Source organism: Coregonus lavaretus, assembly GCF_964263955.1.
Source record: "Coregonus lavaretus genome assembly, contig: HAP1_SCAFFOLD_4617, whole genome shotgun sequence".
NCBI lineage: Eukaryota > Metazoa > Chordata > Actinopteri > Salmoniformes > Salmonidae > Coregonus > Coregonus lavaretus.
The window spans coordinates 15,624-32,442 of NW_028166427.1; the positions used below are offsets into that span (position 1 = coordinate 15,624).

The window sequence follows — 16,819 nt, forward strand, 5'->3', positions numbered from 1 at the left end:
AGAGAGAGAGAGAGAGAGAGAGAGAGAGGGAGAGGGAGAGGGAGAGAGAGAGAGAGAGAGAGAGATGGGGCGAGAGGGAGAGAGAGAGAGAGAGAGAGAGATGGGGGAGAGAGAGAGATGGGGGAGATAGAGAGAGAGAGAGAGAGATGGGGGAGGGAGAGAGAGAAGGGGAGAGGAGAGAGAGAGTGGGAGGGGGGAGAGAGAGAGAGAGAGAGAGAGTGAGAGAGAGTGTAGGGGGGGGGGAGAGAGAAAGAGGGGGGGGGGGGGGGGGGGGTTGTAACTTGACCTACTCTGGATTCAAAACATATTTATCTGTGATTGCCTGGCGTTAAGGACCAATAGAATAGTCCCAAAAAGGTAATCCCCGCGCATCTGGCACATGTAGGCTAATGCAAACGCTCAAAGTATTTGAAAGAGTTCAGATACTATTAGAACCCACGTCTGGATTTGACCTCTATGGCACACATACATCTTACATTCAGTTCATGGAGTTGTACACAGGTACTGATATAGACACACACACACACACCCATACACACACAGACACATGTATATGCACACACAAACACACACACACACCCATACACACACAAACACATGTATACGCACACACAAACACACATGAACAGAAAATACCAACGCAACGTATACACACATACTGCTTTCCCTCCCCTCTCCCTCCCACTCTCTCTCTCCCTCCCACTCTCTCCCTCTCTCTCTTTCTCTCCTCCCCTCTTTTCATTCCTCTCGCTACCTTCTTCCACTCTTGCTCAGAAAAAGAATCCATGATGGCTCTCAGACTAGAAGCTCCAGCCTTAGGGTCCCTCTCAGGGGATTCCACCTCGCTCAAGGCCCTTCTCCCTGGGGCAGAGGATTCCGTCCTTCCCCCTGGAGATCCAGAGCTGTGCCGGGAGCATGGAGAGAAGTTTACCCTGTTCTGTGTGGATGACCTGGAGCCGGTGTGCAGTCAGTGTGGACCGACTGAGACCCACGAGGGGCACAGAGTCTACCCCATAACGGAGGCTGTACCTGACTGTAAGGTAGGAGACAGACTAACGGACGGACGGACAGACAGGCAGACAGACAGACAGAAAGGCAGAAAAACAGACAGAAAAACAGACAGATAGATAGATAGACAGAAGTTAGTCTGAGAGACAGGTTTTAACATTCAGTCCATAATGTTGCTTGATCGGTGGTTTGGCTATTAGCTGGCCAAAATTAGGCTACATGAAAAGTGTGATACTGTTAATATAACCCTGTGTATGTGCAGGTTTTAAGTGAATTTATGTAAATCATTAAGCTCATCTGCATTTCCTGTGGTGCAGGAAAATTCTCAGCAACAAAAGAGTTATGAAATTAAGATCCTACACCTGTAGATGTTTGACTCATGAAGTGTTATTTTGGTTCCTGTCTCCATGTGCTTGACACCTTACTGACATAGAGTAACATGACCTAGTCCATGAGGCCACACAGACACACAAGCAGGGGTGGACTGGCCATCTGGCAATTCGGGCAAATACCAGATAGGTTGGTCCACTTTTAGCCCAGTGGGCCAGTTTAACTTGTTCGTTTTTTAGCAAAATTATCATTATCTGGGTAATAATGGGGGGTTCACAAAAAAGGCTTCAAGGTAAAAAATAAATAAATAAATGGGCCAGTGTGGGGGCCTTAAAGAAAAATACAACTCAAAAACGATATTTTGGTATTTGTTTCATTAGTCCACTGTTGATACAGTCCCAAAATGTTTTGCATGTCATCAATCAAGTCGTCAAGAACTTTCTAAACGTGTGAAGCAAAACGGATCATACTGTGACACTTTTTGCATTTTGAAAGTTCTTCAGTAGATAGTTTTTGAGTGCAATTCCACCACTTTGCAACCTCATTTTCATTATCTCCAGCGCAATACCAGTGTCTACATATGTGAAAACGGCACATTTCTACGTTTTGCAGAAGAAAAAAAATAAAGTAAGAAATGTCTATTGATGACATCATCAATAGTTTAACCATTTTAAAAACAGTGATTTCCAAACACTATGAGATTCGTGGTGACCTGGGGAGTAGGAGAATACCCTCCCTCTGGCTAGAAACTCTTTGCAGGTTTTGAAAATCACTGTTTTTCTTACTTTTAATCATTTACATTTATATTTACATTTTAGTCATTTAGCAGACGCTCTTATCCAGAGCGACTTACAGTTAGTGAGTGTATATATTTTCATACTGTGATGTAATCCTACCCTGTGATGTCACAGAGAAGCATTTTTAAAAAAATCACAGATCATAGAGAATATCATTCACGATTGACAATGATGATGGCCTATTATGAAATTAGGTAGACCTAATTTGGTATTTGAGGGTATTAAAAATACAAACATTTCTTCAAGTCAATGTGTGTAGGCATAGGATGATATACAATTATATTATTCAATAGGCTATGGTGCAAACTTTGATAAAAAAATTATGACACTATTTCTTAATTTTTTTGTGCGCTGGCAACTAAAAAAGTTGTCACTAAACCACTGTTTAAAGAGCATACTAAGTAGAACATAATTATATACAGTGTCCAATCTTTTATTTATTTGTAAAGGGCCGGCAGGATTTAATTCCTCCCGTCTCTGGACCACACTCCAGTACAGTAGGTGGCGGTAATGCACCATTAACGTTGGATGCCAACCGCCAATAAATCCCCGAAGAAGTAGAAGAAGCTGGTCAGGCACCTCCGTAGCTTGCTAGCCAACATAGCTGCTCTTTAGACGGTTTCGGTGTATGGGAAGTCGCTGTATTTTAAACACAGGTCTGTCGTATCTACTAGTTACCCTGTTTAATTTCGTATTTACGTTGTTAGTCATCTAGCTGGCTGGTTAAGTTAGCACTAGGCTAGTTGTTTATGCTAACTAGCTAGCTAACATCCACGACCATGAGCTCACTAAGCTACTCCCCCACTGCTAAAGAACAGGAGGTCTGCTGGACGGAGAAAGAGGGTCTGTGGCTTAATATTGTCGTGAAAGAAGAGGAGGAAGAGGAGGACGTCACAGTGAAAGGAGATAAAGAAGTGAAAGAGAAGGAGGGGGATGAGAAAGAGGAGGATGTCGTTTTTGGAGTGAAGGAGCAGGGGGAGGTTACTGTCACATTGGAAGACGAAGAAGAAAAGACAGGAGATGTGATTAACACCGGTAAGTAAAGTTAGCTAGTGGAGTGATAGCCTGACCTTTAATGTTCTGTTTAGAGGCGAATTGGCTCTGGCAGCCAAAACAGCCAAAAACGCCATCTAAACGTGAATCGGTTCTCAATTTCTGTACGGTTCTAGAAACATAAATCCCTTTAGTTTCATATCACATCAAAATCATTTCACAAATGGTTAAAATAGTGTACAGCAGTGGAGGCTGGTGGGAGGAGCTATAGGAGAACCGGCTCATTGTAATGGCTGGAATGGAATTAATGGAACGGAATCAAACGTATGGAAACCACGTTTGCCTCTGTACCATTAATTCCATTCCAGCCATTACAATGAGCCGGTTCTCCTATAGCTCCTCCCACCAGCCTCCACTGCTGTACACTATTTTAACCATAGAGCGCGATAGAGGCCTCTAGTGGCCAAAAGGCTGTATTAGCATGGATAGCGCCATTGACGGCTTCCACCATTTTTAATGTAGTCAACTGGGTGGGATTTCCAACTTCATTGGCTGAGCCCTCCTGGTGACCCAGTTGGAGTCATTTATTTTTTTATTTTTTTATTTCACCTTTATTTAACCAGGTAAGCCAGTTGAGAACAGGTTCTCATTTACAACTGCGACCTGGCCAAGATAAAGCAAAGCAGTGCAATAAAAACAACACAGAGTTACATATGGGGTAAAAAACATAAAGTCAAAAATACAACAGAAAATATATATACAGTGTGTGCAAATGTAGCAAGTTATGGAGGTAAGGCAATAAATAGGCTATAGTGCAAAATAATTACAATAGTATTAACACTGGAATGCTAGATGTGCAAGAGATTATGTGCAAATAGAGATACTGGGGTGCAAAAGAGCAAAATAAATAACAATATAGGGATGAGGTAGTTGGGTGGGCTAATTTCAGATGGGCTGTGTACAGGTGCAGTGATCGGTAAGGTGCTCTGACAACTGATGCTTAAAGTTATTGAGGGAGATAAGAGTCTCCAGCTTCAGAGATTTTTGCAATTCGTTCCAGTCATTGGCAGCAGAGAACTGGAAGGTCCATGTCCAACCGGGTCATCAGGAGGGATCAGCCAATTGTGAAGAAGAAAATGGACTACTTCAAAATGGATATAGCCTCAATGGTGCTGCCCAATGCTGTCACAGACGCTATAATGGCACAGATACAAAGATGAGTCCTCCGTCTATCTCTGTAGTTTAAACAGTTGCAGCCAACAGTCTTTTTCAGTGACAACACGTTTGTGGCGTCCGTCTTCTGTTCACACACAGGTGTTAGGAGACACGGATGGCTAATTAGCACAAGTAGTCGACTCTGTCTTCCGTCTGTTATCTGTGACCACGTGCTGTAACATGGCGATGGCCGTGTGGGAACCCTAACCCTATAAAGGTGTGTCAATGGAACCTTTAAAAAATAATTTTTCAATATAATTTCTTGCTGATATGAAAAATAAGATCCTTTATGCTTCCAAAACCGTACCACAAGTGATGCTTGTTAATGTTCAGACCGAGCGTCGGGGCTCTTAACAAAGCTCCCCCATACAGAAGACGCCTTCGTCCAATGATTCTTTATCAAATAAAAATAAAATGTTATTGGTCACATACACACATTTAGCAGATGTTATTGCGGGTGTAGTGAAATGCTTGTGTTCCTAGCTCCAACAGTGCAGTAGTATCTAACAATTCACAACAATACACACAAATCAAAAAGTAAAATAATGGAATGATGTGTAATGTAATGGAACTGAGAGTCATGATTAAGGCCTTGACGGTTGATAAAGATCAAGAAAACAATACATTATTCAAATACTGAGCTAGCCTATAGTGTATGCTCACAAAATGGAGGAATTATTTTATACAATTGCTCAGAGAAAGTGATTTCTCAAAGGTAGTGTTCATTTTATTCGCAAAAAGTTAGGGGTCAAAATGATGGACACCTCTGTTTTCATTACCTTTCAATACTTCACCTTGTGAGAATAACGGCACTGAGCCATGTGTTTCTATAAAGTGTTGGCGAGCACGTTGTGAGGGATCTTAGACTATTCCTCCATACAGAATCCTTCCAGATCTTTGAAATCTTTTTATCTCTTATGGACTGCCCTTTTCAATTCAAACCACAGCTTTTCAAATGGGTTTCAAGTCATTGAGATGGCCATTGCAAAATGTTGATTTTGTGGCCAGTTATCAATTTCTTTATGGATTTTGATGTGTGCTTGGGGTTATTGTCTTGCAGGAAGATCCACTTGCGGCCAAGTGTCAGCCTCCTGGCAACCAGGTTTTTGGCTCAAATATCTTGGTACTGGGTAAAGTTCATGATACCGTTGACCTTAACAAGGGCCCCAGGACCAGTGGAAGCAAAACAGCCCCATAACATCAAAGATCCACCACCATATTTTACAGAAGGGATGGGGTTATTTTCTGCTCATGCATTCTCATTTCGACGCCAAACCCACCACTGGTGTGCGCGGTCAAAAGGCTCTATTTTCATGTCATCCAATACATGTAAAGGCCTGGAGTTTTCTAACCAGCATTGGCACTTGAATTGGAACCGGTGCTTTGGCCAGATTACGTTAAAATAGAGCTCTTTGGCCATGCACACCAGTGGTATTGACTCCTGAGTGGCGCAGTGGTCTAAGGCACTGCATCGCAGTGCTAACTGTGCCACTAGAGATCCTGGTTCGAATCCAGGCTCTGTCGCAGCCGGCCGCGACCGGGAGACTCATGGGAGGCGCACAATTGGCCCAGCGTCGTCCAGGGTAGGGGAGGGAATGGCCGGCAGGGATGTAGCTCAGTTGATAGAGCATGGCGTTTGCAACGCCAGGGTTGTGGGTTCAATTCCCACGGGGGGCCAGTATAAAAAAAATATGTATTCACTAACTGTAAGTCGCTCTGGATAAGAGCGTCTGCTAAATGACTAAAATGTAAAAATGTAAATGTAATGTATTGAGAACAGAGGAGTCCATTTCAGGAATTGAAAACCAAGATGTCCATAATTTTGACCCCTTCCTTTTTGAGAACGTTTTATTACTTGTTAAACAAAATCAATTGTAATAGTGTAAAATAATATAATTTCCCAATTTTTTGGAGCAGACAATAGAGCTCAGAATTGTAATTATTTATTATAGACAGTCATTTTTCTTCATCTTTATCAATGGTGTACACACTTTAACAGGGGCTCAAACTTTAAATAATTTGTTTTTAAAATCTCAATTGTGTTATCATTATCTACTTCCCCAGTGTCAGATGAACTTGTGAATACAATTTTTATGTCTCTGTGTCAAGTATGAAGGAAGTTGGAGGTAGTTTCTGCAATCATGTTAGCAGATACCATAGACTTCCAGTCATTATGCTAACACTAGTTAGCAATTCTGCTAGGGCTAGTTAGCAACTTCCTTCAGACTGCACGCATAGACAAAACAATGGTATCCATGAGTTCATCTGACTCTGGGGAAGTAGATATTGTTTAACAGGCATTACCTGTGGATTATTGTGAATAACTAACGGCTATCAACCAATCAGCATCCAGGATCCAAATTTACCATTTGGGATCTAGTCTGGATTAAACCTCATAGGAAGATAGTTTAATAATGTGGCGGTTTCATTTCTGTTTAACTAAATACTCTGTTTGTCTTTGGCAGGAGAGAGGCCAGACTCTCCCTCTGACAGTGGGAAGTGTCCTTCAGGGGAACCAGACCCAGAGACGCCTAAACCAGTGAGACCACACCACTGCTCCCACTGTGGAAAGAGTTTCACCTGGTTATCAAAGCTGAAAGAGCATGAGAGAACACACACTGGAGAAAAGCCCTACCAATGTGCCATTTGTGGAAAGACTTTTACCCAGTTAGGGGGCTTTCAATATCATGAGCGGACACACAGAGAAAAAAATGCCTACCACTGCTCTCAGAATGGAAAGACATTTACCCAGTTAGGGAACCTGAAAAATAATGAGAGAATACGCACACAGGAGGAGAAGACAAACCACTGCTCCCAGTGCGGAAAGAGTTTTAAATGGTTATCAAAGCTGAAAGAGCATGAGAGGACACACACAGGAGAAAAGCCTTTCCAATGCTCTCATTGTGAAAAGAAATTTAACCAGTCATCCCATCTGAAAGAGCATGAGAGGACACACACAGGAGAGAAGCCTTTCCAATGCTCCCAGTGTGGAAAGGGTTTTACCTGGTTATGGAACCTGAAAACACACGAGAGGACACACACAGGAGAAAAGCCCTACCAGTGCTCCCTGTGTGGAAAGACTTTTACCCAGTTAGGGGGCTTTAAATATCACGAGAGAACACACACAGAAAAAAAGACCTACCACTGCTCTCAGTGTGAAAAGACATTTACCCGGTTAGGGAACCTGCAAAAGCATGAGACAATACACACACTGGAGGAGAAGACATACCACTGCTCCCAGTGCGGAAAGACTTTTAGTCAGTTAGGGAACCTGAAAGAGCATGAAATAACACATACAGGATAGAAGCCAGATTTATTTTGTTGGGTGGGCTGGTTGAAATTGACACACACATGTATATTGTTTTTATATAAAAATACAAAAATGAAAAGGGTGTCATGGCCTGTGGCCCATGGACCTGTTAATACACACATATTTTTACAATTTTTGCGCAATTTCTCAGTTATACTAATGAGCCTTTGGCTGATCAGTGCAATGGACCCTTCTCGATCAGTGGGCAACAGCTGGCCCCCCTACCAAGTTGGGCTGGCCCATTTTCTGATAGGCTGAGCTGAGGTCAAACTCACATTCAAAGTCAAACGCGCCATCAGCAAAGAGATGTGCTCCGACTGTCGTCAGTTAGACAGCCAATATAGACTGTCATCAGTTAGACAGCCAATATAGACTGTCATCAGTTAGACAGCCAATATAGACTGTCATCAGTTAGACAGCCAATATAGACTGTCATCAGTTAGACAGCCAATATAGACTGTCATCAGTTAGACAGCCAATATAGACTGTCATCAGTTAGACAGCCAATATAGACTGTCATCAGTTAGACAGCCAATATAGACTGTCATCAGTTAGACAGCCAATATAGACTGTCATCAGTTAGACAGCCAATATAGACTGTCATCAGTTAGACAGCCAATATAGACTGTCATCAGTTAGACAGCCAATATAGACTGTCATCAGTTAGACAGCCAATATAGACTGTCATCAGTTAGACAGCCAATATAGACTGTCATCAGTTAGACAGCCAATATAGACTGTCATCAGTTAGACAGCTAATATAGACTGTCATCAGTTAGACAGCCAATATAGACTGTCATCAGTTAGACAGCCAATATAGACTGTCATCAGTTAGACAGCCAATATAGACTGTCGTCAGTTAGACAGCCAATATAGACTGTCGTCAGTTAGACAGCTAATATAGACTGTCATCAGTTAGACAGCCAATATAGACTGTCGTCAGTTAGACAGCCAATATAGACTGTCGTCAGTTAGACAGCCAATATAGACTGTCGTCAGTTAGACAGCCAATATAGACTGTCGTCAGTTAGACAGCCAATATAGACTGTCGTCAGTTAGACAGCCAATATAGACTGTCGTCAGTTAGACAGCCAATATAGACTGTCATCAGTTAGACAGCCAATATAGACTGTCATCAGTTAGACAGCCAATATAGACTGTCATCAGTTAGACAGCCAATATAGACTGTCATCAGTTAGACAGCCAATATAGACTGTCATCAGTTAGACAGCCAATATAGACTGTCGTCAGTTAGAAGGTTATAAAGGATAAACGCTACAACCTTCTCTGACTGTTGTAACTAAGGATATTACAGTAGCAGAAGGCTACAACCTTCTCTGTCTGTTGTAACTAAGGATATTACAGTAGCAGAAGGCTACAACCTTCTCTGTCTGTTGTAACTAAGGATATTACAGTAGCAGAAGGCTACAACCTTCTCTGTCTGTCGTAACTAAGGATATTACAGTAGCAGAAGGCTACAACCTTCTCTGACTGTAACTAAGGATATTACAGTAGCAAAAGACTACAACCTTCTCTGACTGTTGTAACTAAGGATATTACAGTAGAAGAAGTATACATCCTTCTCTGTCTGTTGTAACTAAGGATATTACAGTAGCAGAAGGATACAACCTTCTCTGTCTGTTGTAACTAAGGATATTACAGTAGCAGAAGGCTACAACCTTCTCTGTCTGGTGTAACTAAGGATATTGCAGAAGCAGGGCGTTGCATTGGGGCAAAATAATCTGCGTTTTAACCACACGTTTACCTTTGTGATTATGTAATCTTTATAGTAATGGTGTCATATCTTAGCCTGAGATGCTGAAAAAGAACACTACTATTTTGACTGCTTGTCTGTCCCCTGCTTAGCCAGTGTTTGTAATGATGCTGAAATCAGAACATTAAATTGCTGTGTAGACTTCCTGTCTGTGTCTTGCTTGTGTGGAATATGCTGCCGAGATAGCTGCATGTAACTCCCCACCTGGCATGAGTTTTGCATTGGGGGGAAAAACAATCTGTGTAACCTAGGCTACAACTGTTATTTTGCTTCTCAAGTGAAGTACCACACGATTTGATAGACGGCACATGATTTAAATTGTCCACCTCTGGTTTGGATGCTACAGACTGAAGTTGGCACATCGATGGTACCGACTTCAGACGAGTTCCCGTGGGGCTTGTGGGGGTCGTAGAGCATAGAGTGGTCTATTTTTCCATAAAGTGGTCGTATTAGTTCATAGTTCTCACGTTTTCCGTCTTCTCACGATTTTCGGGATGTCTCGTGGTCTGACAAACACTGCTGTAGCTCGGCCACCTTTCACCACAGATGCTGAAGGCTGACATAGGCGGATGGGGTGGATTGAGACGCAGCCCATTAAAAAAAACTGATATCTGTAGCTTAAACAGACAGATTTTGATGGGGATTGATTTTATTATGTTAATTAGATTGACTCACGGGTGTGTCACGGAACTCGTCTGAGGTCGGTACCGCCGATCTGCCAACTTCTGTCTTTAGCGTCCGAACAGTTTGGGCTATATAGTAATATGACCCCTCTATGGAAAGGTGAGACTCACGGACACGTACATGACGGTTGTTTCGCTCTGGGACGGCGACAAGCCTCACAAGACTCGTCTGAAGGTACCCCAGTACCAGTTTAAAAAATGAATGGAAGTTTACATGGAGGTAGTTTAGTGCCTAAAAAAGGGGGTAAATATGTGTAAAAAAAAAATCCTGATCTCTCAGATATAGGACAGACACTTCAAAACAAACTTCTTTTAGATTTTTTTGTGGGGGACTGTCTGTATGAATTCAATGTGTTTCTATGGGCTAATAGCAGTAAGGCCAAATTCAAAGTTTCATCAAATAGTTTCTCCCTGGCTTAGACTCTAGGAGGTTAACACTTAGGGTAGGTGTTGATTCAGGGGAACACATAACTGGCACTCATTGGCAATACAGCCTATGTCATTAGCGTGACTTATAACATACAGGCAGAACAAGAAGAAGCACAGAGTGACAGCAGAGAAGATGCTGAGACAGGTAGACGCCACAACAGGGAGGCAAACAAAATAACTAGAGCAGAGGCACAGTGATAGTGGTGAGTTGGAGCTCCAGCAGTGGAGGCTGGTGGGGAGAGCTATAGGAGGACGGGCCCATTGTAATGGCTGGACTGGAATTATTGGAACGGAGTCTAACACGTGGTTTCCATATGTTTGATGCCGTTCCATTTATTCCATTCTAGCCATTACAATGAGCCCGTCCTCCTATAGCTCCTCCCACCAGCCTCCACTGATCTCCAGTGATGTTTTTACATATTGTATATGTTTTAAACATGAGCTGGTTAAACAAGAGGAGGAGGACCCTGTCTCGCCAGTCACTGGTACAGAAATGGTTTAGAAACACAATACTGTACTGCCAATATTGAATATGGCCTGTCAAGTGACCGGGCGAACCCGGTGAGGGAGGCGCCCCCTGCTCAAATCGTATGGTAGTCTGTGCAGCTCTGTCATATTGTCAACAATCCAGCATGGGTCAATGACTGTAAAAAGAATGGGCAAAGCCATCGAGTGACACCATTCATTCCTATGGGAAGAGTCAATAGCACATTGAAGCCAAATGAAGTCAGTTAAGATGGCATTTCATGGAGACATAACATGTGCAGTTTGCTACTCCAGGAAGTGACGTTGCAGGCTAGCTCAGTGCTGCCCCCTCTGAGTAACTCAAGTTGAAGGGCGACCCGGGTACTGCAGGTTTCCAGTATCAACCAAATGATCCTTATAACTTCTTATGTGTACGATTTTAAAATAGTCGGTTCAAGGACATACATCTGGTGTATTAGAAGCAATTATTGGTACCATGATTGTCTTCGATTTATTTATTTTTTGGTGGGGGGGACTGACCATGAAGATTGCTATTTCCCCATTCACTATAATGGAGGATCCTGTTTTCTGCTAACAATGTCTGCGGTGCCGCGGTCGAACTTCCGTGGCTTCAATGAGAGGGAGTAGTTCTCCCCTGGGTATGGTGCGTCGTTCAGAAACGTACCAAAACATATATTTTCCACAAAATATATGTTCACATTTTTAACTAGTTTGCATTGGGGAGGCAGATAAAGCGTTTATCATAATCAATCACTTTTTTTAAATTTTTTATTTGGTTTATTTGAATAGGGACAAGTACAAACACATTGACACGTTGCACAAAAAATCGTCTGATGCATTGCGCTTTAGTATTACTAGCAAATGTTCAACACCAGTCCCTATATGGGCTTTTATGGACACAAAAATAAAGAACGAAAAAAATGTATACATGTATTGTATTGTGATACGCTAGTTGTCATTCTTCCTGCTGCCCACCAGGGGGAGCTGAACTCTTCACTGGGTAAGCTGCTAGGGAAGAGCAGGAGGTTTGAGAAGGTTACGCGGATCTTTGAACACGCCTCCCAACACAACCAGGTACGACTTGCATTGTCGGTCTGTCAATTAATCAATCAAAATTAAACAATCAATGTATTTATAAAGCCCTTTTTACATGAGTTGCCACAAATTCAGCTGTCAAAAAGTTATCACATTTGTGCACCTCTCAACAATGTGTCCTCCCTCTCCCTGCCTCCCCCTCCATTCCTCCACTCCTCCCTCCCTCTCCCTGCCTCCCCCTCCATTCCTCCACTCCTCCCTCCCTCTCCCTGCTTCCCCCCTCCATTCCTCCACTCCTCCCTCCCTCTCCCTGCCTCCCCCTCCATTCCTCCACTCCTCCCTCCCTGCTTCCCCCCTCCATTCCTCCCTCCCTCCCTCTCCCTGCCTCCCCCCTCCATTCCTCCCTCCCTCCCCAGAGCCACGCCCAGCAGACAGAGAGGCAGATCAAGGAGGAGTTTAAACAGCTGCACCAGTTCCTGAGAGAGGAGGAGGAGGCCAGGCTAGCCAGGCTGAGGGAGGAAGAGGAGGAGAGGAAGAAAGGGATGAAGGAGAAGAGAGAAAGAATGAGAAAAGAGATGGAGTTCCTGGCTAAAACCATCCGAGAGATTGAGGAGGAGATCAAGGAAGAGGGGGATGACATCACCTTTCTGCAGGTGTGTGTGTGTGTGTGTGTGTGTGTGTGTGTGTGTGTGTGTGTGTGTGTGTGTGTGTGTGTGTGTGTGTGTGTGTGTGTGTGTGTGTGTGTTAATGTGTGTGTGTGTGTGTGATGGCATACTGTGCATTGGCATAATTGTGATAATAAGACATTGCTTTTGTCTTACAGAATTACCAGGAGACAGTAAAGAGGTATGCAGACTCTATCTCTCTATTTATCTCTGTCTATTTCTCTCTCTCTCTGTATGCCTCTTTCATTTTCCTTTTGACACTCACACACTCACACAGACACACACAGACACAGACACACACACACACAGAGACACAGACACACACACACACAGACACACAGACACACAGACACACACACACAGACACACACATCCTTCATTGGACACTGTGTTAACAAACCTCCAAACAAGCTTCAATGCCATACAACACTCCTTCAGTAGCCTCCAACTGCTCTTAAACACTAGTAAACTAAATGCATGCTCTTCAATCAAACGCTGCTGACACCCGCCCACCCGACTAGAATCACCACTCTCGACGGGTCTGACCTAGAGTATGTGGACAACTACAAATACCTAGGTGTCTGGTTAGACTGTAAACTCTCCTTCCAGACTCACATTAATAATCTCCAATCCAAAGTTAAATCTAGAATCGGCTTCCTATTTCGCAACAAAGCCTCCTTCACTAATGCTGCCAAACATGCCCTCGTAAAACTGAGTATCCTACCGATCCTTGACTTCGGCGATGTCATTTACAAAATAGCCTCCAACACTCTACTCAGCAAATTGGATGTAGTCTATCACAGTGCCATCCGTTTTGTCTCCAAAGCCCCATACAATACCCGCCACTGTGACCTGTACGCTCTTGTTGGCTGGTCCTCACTACATGTTCGTCGTCAAACCCACTGGCTCCAGGCCATCTATAAATCACTGCTAGGCAAATCCCCGCCTTATCTTAGCTCATTGGTCACCATAGCAGCACCCACCCGTAGTCTGCGCTCCAGCAGGTATATCTCACTGGTCATTCCCAAAGCCAACACCTCCTTTGGCCGCCATTCCTTCCAGTTCTCTGCTGCCATTGACTGGAACGAATTGCAAAAATCTCTGAAGCTGGAGACTCCTATCTCCCTCACTAACTTTAAGCATCAGTTGTCAGAGCACCTTACCAATCACTGCACCTGTACACAGCCCATCTGAAATTAGCCCACCCAACTACCTCATCCCTATATTGTTATTTATTTTTGCTCTTTTGCACCCCAGTATCTCTATTTGCACATCATCTCTTGCACATCTATCATTCCAGTGTTAATACTAATTGTAATTATTTTGCACTATGGCCTATTTATTGCCTTACCTCCATAACATTTGCACACACTGTATATATATTTTCCGTTGTATTTTTTGACTTTATGTTTTGTTTTACCCCATATGTAACTCTGTGTTGTTGTTTTTATCGCACTGCTTTGCTTTATCTTGGCCAGGTCGCAGTTGTAAATGAAAACTTGTTCTCAACTGGTTTACCTGGTTAAATAAAGGTGAAATAAAATAAATAAAAATAAAAACACAGACACACAAGCACACTGAGCCCTGTAACAGAATAGAGCGTGTGTGTGTGTGGTGTGTAGGACGTGGCAGAGTCATGGGGAGCCAGAGAAGGTGTGTGGTCCTCTGATAGACCCGTCCAAACACCTGGCCAACCTCCGATACACCGTCTGGAACAACATGCTGCACATAGCCCCCTACAGTGAGTCTGGGGGGAGAGGCGGAGTGGTGTGTGTGAGTGTGTGTGCATGTGTCCTATCTCCCCCTCTCACTTTCCCTCCCCATGTCCCCATCTCTTCCTCCTCCCCCACACCACTTCTTCCCCCAACCCCTCCCCTTCCAGCTCCAGTAACCCTGGACCCGACCACGTCCTGCCCATCTCTGGTCCTCTCCCCTGGGCTAACCTCTGTCCAGCTGGGCAAGGAGATGATCCAGATCCAGCCTGCTAACCCGGAGAGATTCGACCCGTACGCCTGCACTCTGGGCTGGGAAGGATTCAGCGCCGGCACCCACTGCTGGACCGTGGAGGTGGGGCACTTACTGACTGAGGATGCTTCCCAAATGGCACACTATTCACTATTTGGTGCACTACATTTGACCAGGGTCCATACACGCACACTGATGGAGGTTCTTGCAGTTTTATTGATGCAATAGGAGGAATATTCAACAGTGTGCAGGTATCAGGGCTGTTACGTTTGTCATTACAATTCAAAATATAATTTTAAATATACATGAGTATAATAATACTATTAATAATAACAATTATATCCTGCTTCAAGGTTGGCGAGAGCAGCAACTGGACAATTGGTGTGGCCAGCCAATCGGTGCGTAGGAGGGAGGAGTTTGAGGCGTGTCCGGAGGAGGGGCTATGGACCCTCAGCCTACGGAACGGAACGTACCGTGCCATGACCACACCCTGTACCACCCTCCCTCTGGACTTGTCCCGCCCCTTTCACAGGATCAAGGTGGGGCCATAGTTAGATAGAGGGTGCACTTGAGGGGGTGGAGAGGCACATCCACAGGTATTAGAATATAATAAAATAGATTTACTTAATGAACTGTTGACCCTGTGTGTCTAACTTAGTCTTCTGCCTGTTTCTGCCTGTTGCTGTAGTTTTACCCTGTAAACCAGAGCGCCAACAACAGATGTCCTGTTTCTGTCTGTTGCTGTAGTTTTACCCTGTAAACCAGAGCGCCAACAACAGATGTCCTTTTTTCTTAATTGATCATTTGTTACAGAAAAGTCCATCATCTCCTAGCCTGGAGGGGACACACAAGAAAAAATGTCAACTTCATTTCAAATAACCAATTTCCATTTAGTGGCTAATGGACAATGACGTTTTATGTTATCTTTAGGTGTTACTGGACTGGGAGGAGGGTCAGGTGGAATTCTGGGACGCGATGAGGGACAAACTCCTGTTCACCTTTACTCACCGCTTCACAGAGACGCTGTACCCGTACTTCGAGAGCAGCTGTTCTAAGTGCTGGCTGGTGGTGTTACCCCAGAGAGTGTGTGTGGAGGTAGAGCTAGATCCTATCCCTGGGGAGGACGATGGAGACCAGATCCCACACGACGGATCATCCAATGGGGGAGAGGATTCCGGGACTAGATCCACTGATGACAGCAAGCTGACAGAAACCGGATCCCCTGTCGAAGCCCACATCCCAATGACCGAATCTCCCAAGATCCCAACCACTGACCAGAACCAAGAGGCAAGATCCCCTGACAAAACGTCAAATACCGGATCCGCTCAAAAGATGGTCCGGATCCCAAAGACTAAATCCACCGGAAAGGGAAAGGGCAAGATCCCACAGACTGGATCCACTGTTCCAAAGCAGATCACCAACACCAGATCCAATGGAATCTACCACATCACGAAGGACAGGCCGCTAGTCCAGGTCAGGAGGACAGGATCCACTGGATCCACTGAGAGATCCAAAAGCAACAACACAGAGATCAAGTCGCCCTGCAGCCCAGCCCAGATCATCCGACACACGAGATCACCCAACACAGACTAGATCCCCTACCTCCACAGACTAGATCTCTGATCTGCTGTCATTGATTAGATCAACACACTATATTTGGTATGTCTTACAAGCATTTCTGTGTAATGTTGTAATACACACATTATTGAGTGTATTATAGTGGAGGTAATGTTGCATCTCAGGTCTCCCAATGTAATGTGTTTCGAATAAAGACAAAATAAATGTATATTGTTTGAGTGATTTAACACATACAAACACTATGTTTACAAATTCACACACAAATTAATACATCCCAATAGTCACTTTTTTTATACAAACATTTATTCATATAAAATTCATAATTCCCCCCCCCCCCCCCCCCCCCCCCAACCCAATCCTCTGTAGCTCAGCTGGTAGAGCACGGCGCTTGTAACGCCAAGGTAGTGGGTTCGATCCCCGGGACCACACATACTCATACTCATACTTTTTAGCACGCATGACTGTAAGTCGCTTTGGATAAAAGCGTCTGCTAAATGGCATATTTTTATTATTATAAGACAAAACAGACTACTAGACACTACAGTAAAGTG

General features: G+C 43.9%; 2 protein-coding genes across 2 annotated transcripts; both read left to right on the forward strand.

The window, feature by feature from the left end:
• Nucleotides 1-785: 785 nt before the first annotated feature.
• Nucleotides 786-16,283, forward strand: LOC311114738 (E3 ubiquitin-protein ligase TRIM35-like; the record flags this gene model as incomplete). The annotated part of the gene is made up of 8 exons (XM_084189975.1): nt 786-1,040; nt 12,004-12,099; nt 12,477-12,713; nt 12,884-12,906; nt 14,348-14,466; nt 14,608-14,792; nt 15,044-15,229; nt 15,621-16,283. 8 exons carry the CDS (start codon nt 786-788, stop codon nt 16,281-16,283), a joined length of 1,764 nt encoding a protein of 587 aa, XP_084046101.1.
• On the forward strand, nt 2,766-9,565 carry LOC311114741 (uncharacterized protein). The gene is made up of 2 exons (XM_084189977.1): nt 2,766-3,170; nt 6,809-9,565. The coding sequence occupies exons 1-2, from the start codon at nt 2,915-2,917 to the stop codon at nt 7,645-7,647; spliced, it is 1,095 nt and encodes a 364-aa protein (XP_084046103.1). The 5' UTR covers nt 2,766-2,914; the 3' UTR covers nt 7,648-9,565.
• Nucleotides 16,284-16,819: the final 536 nt, after the last annotated feature.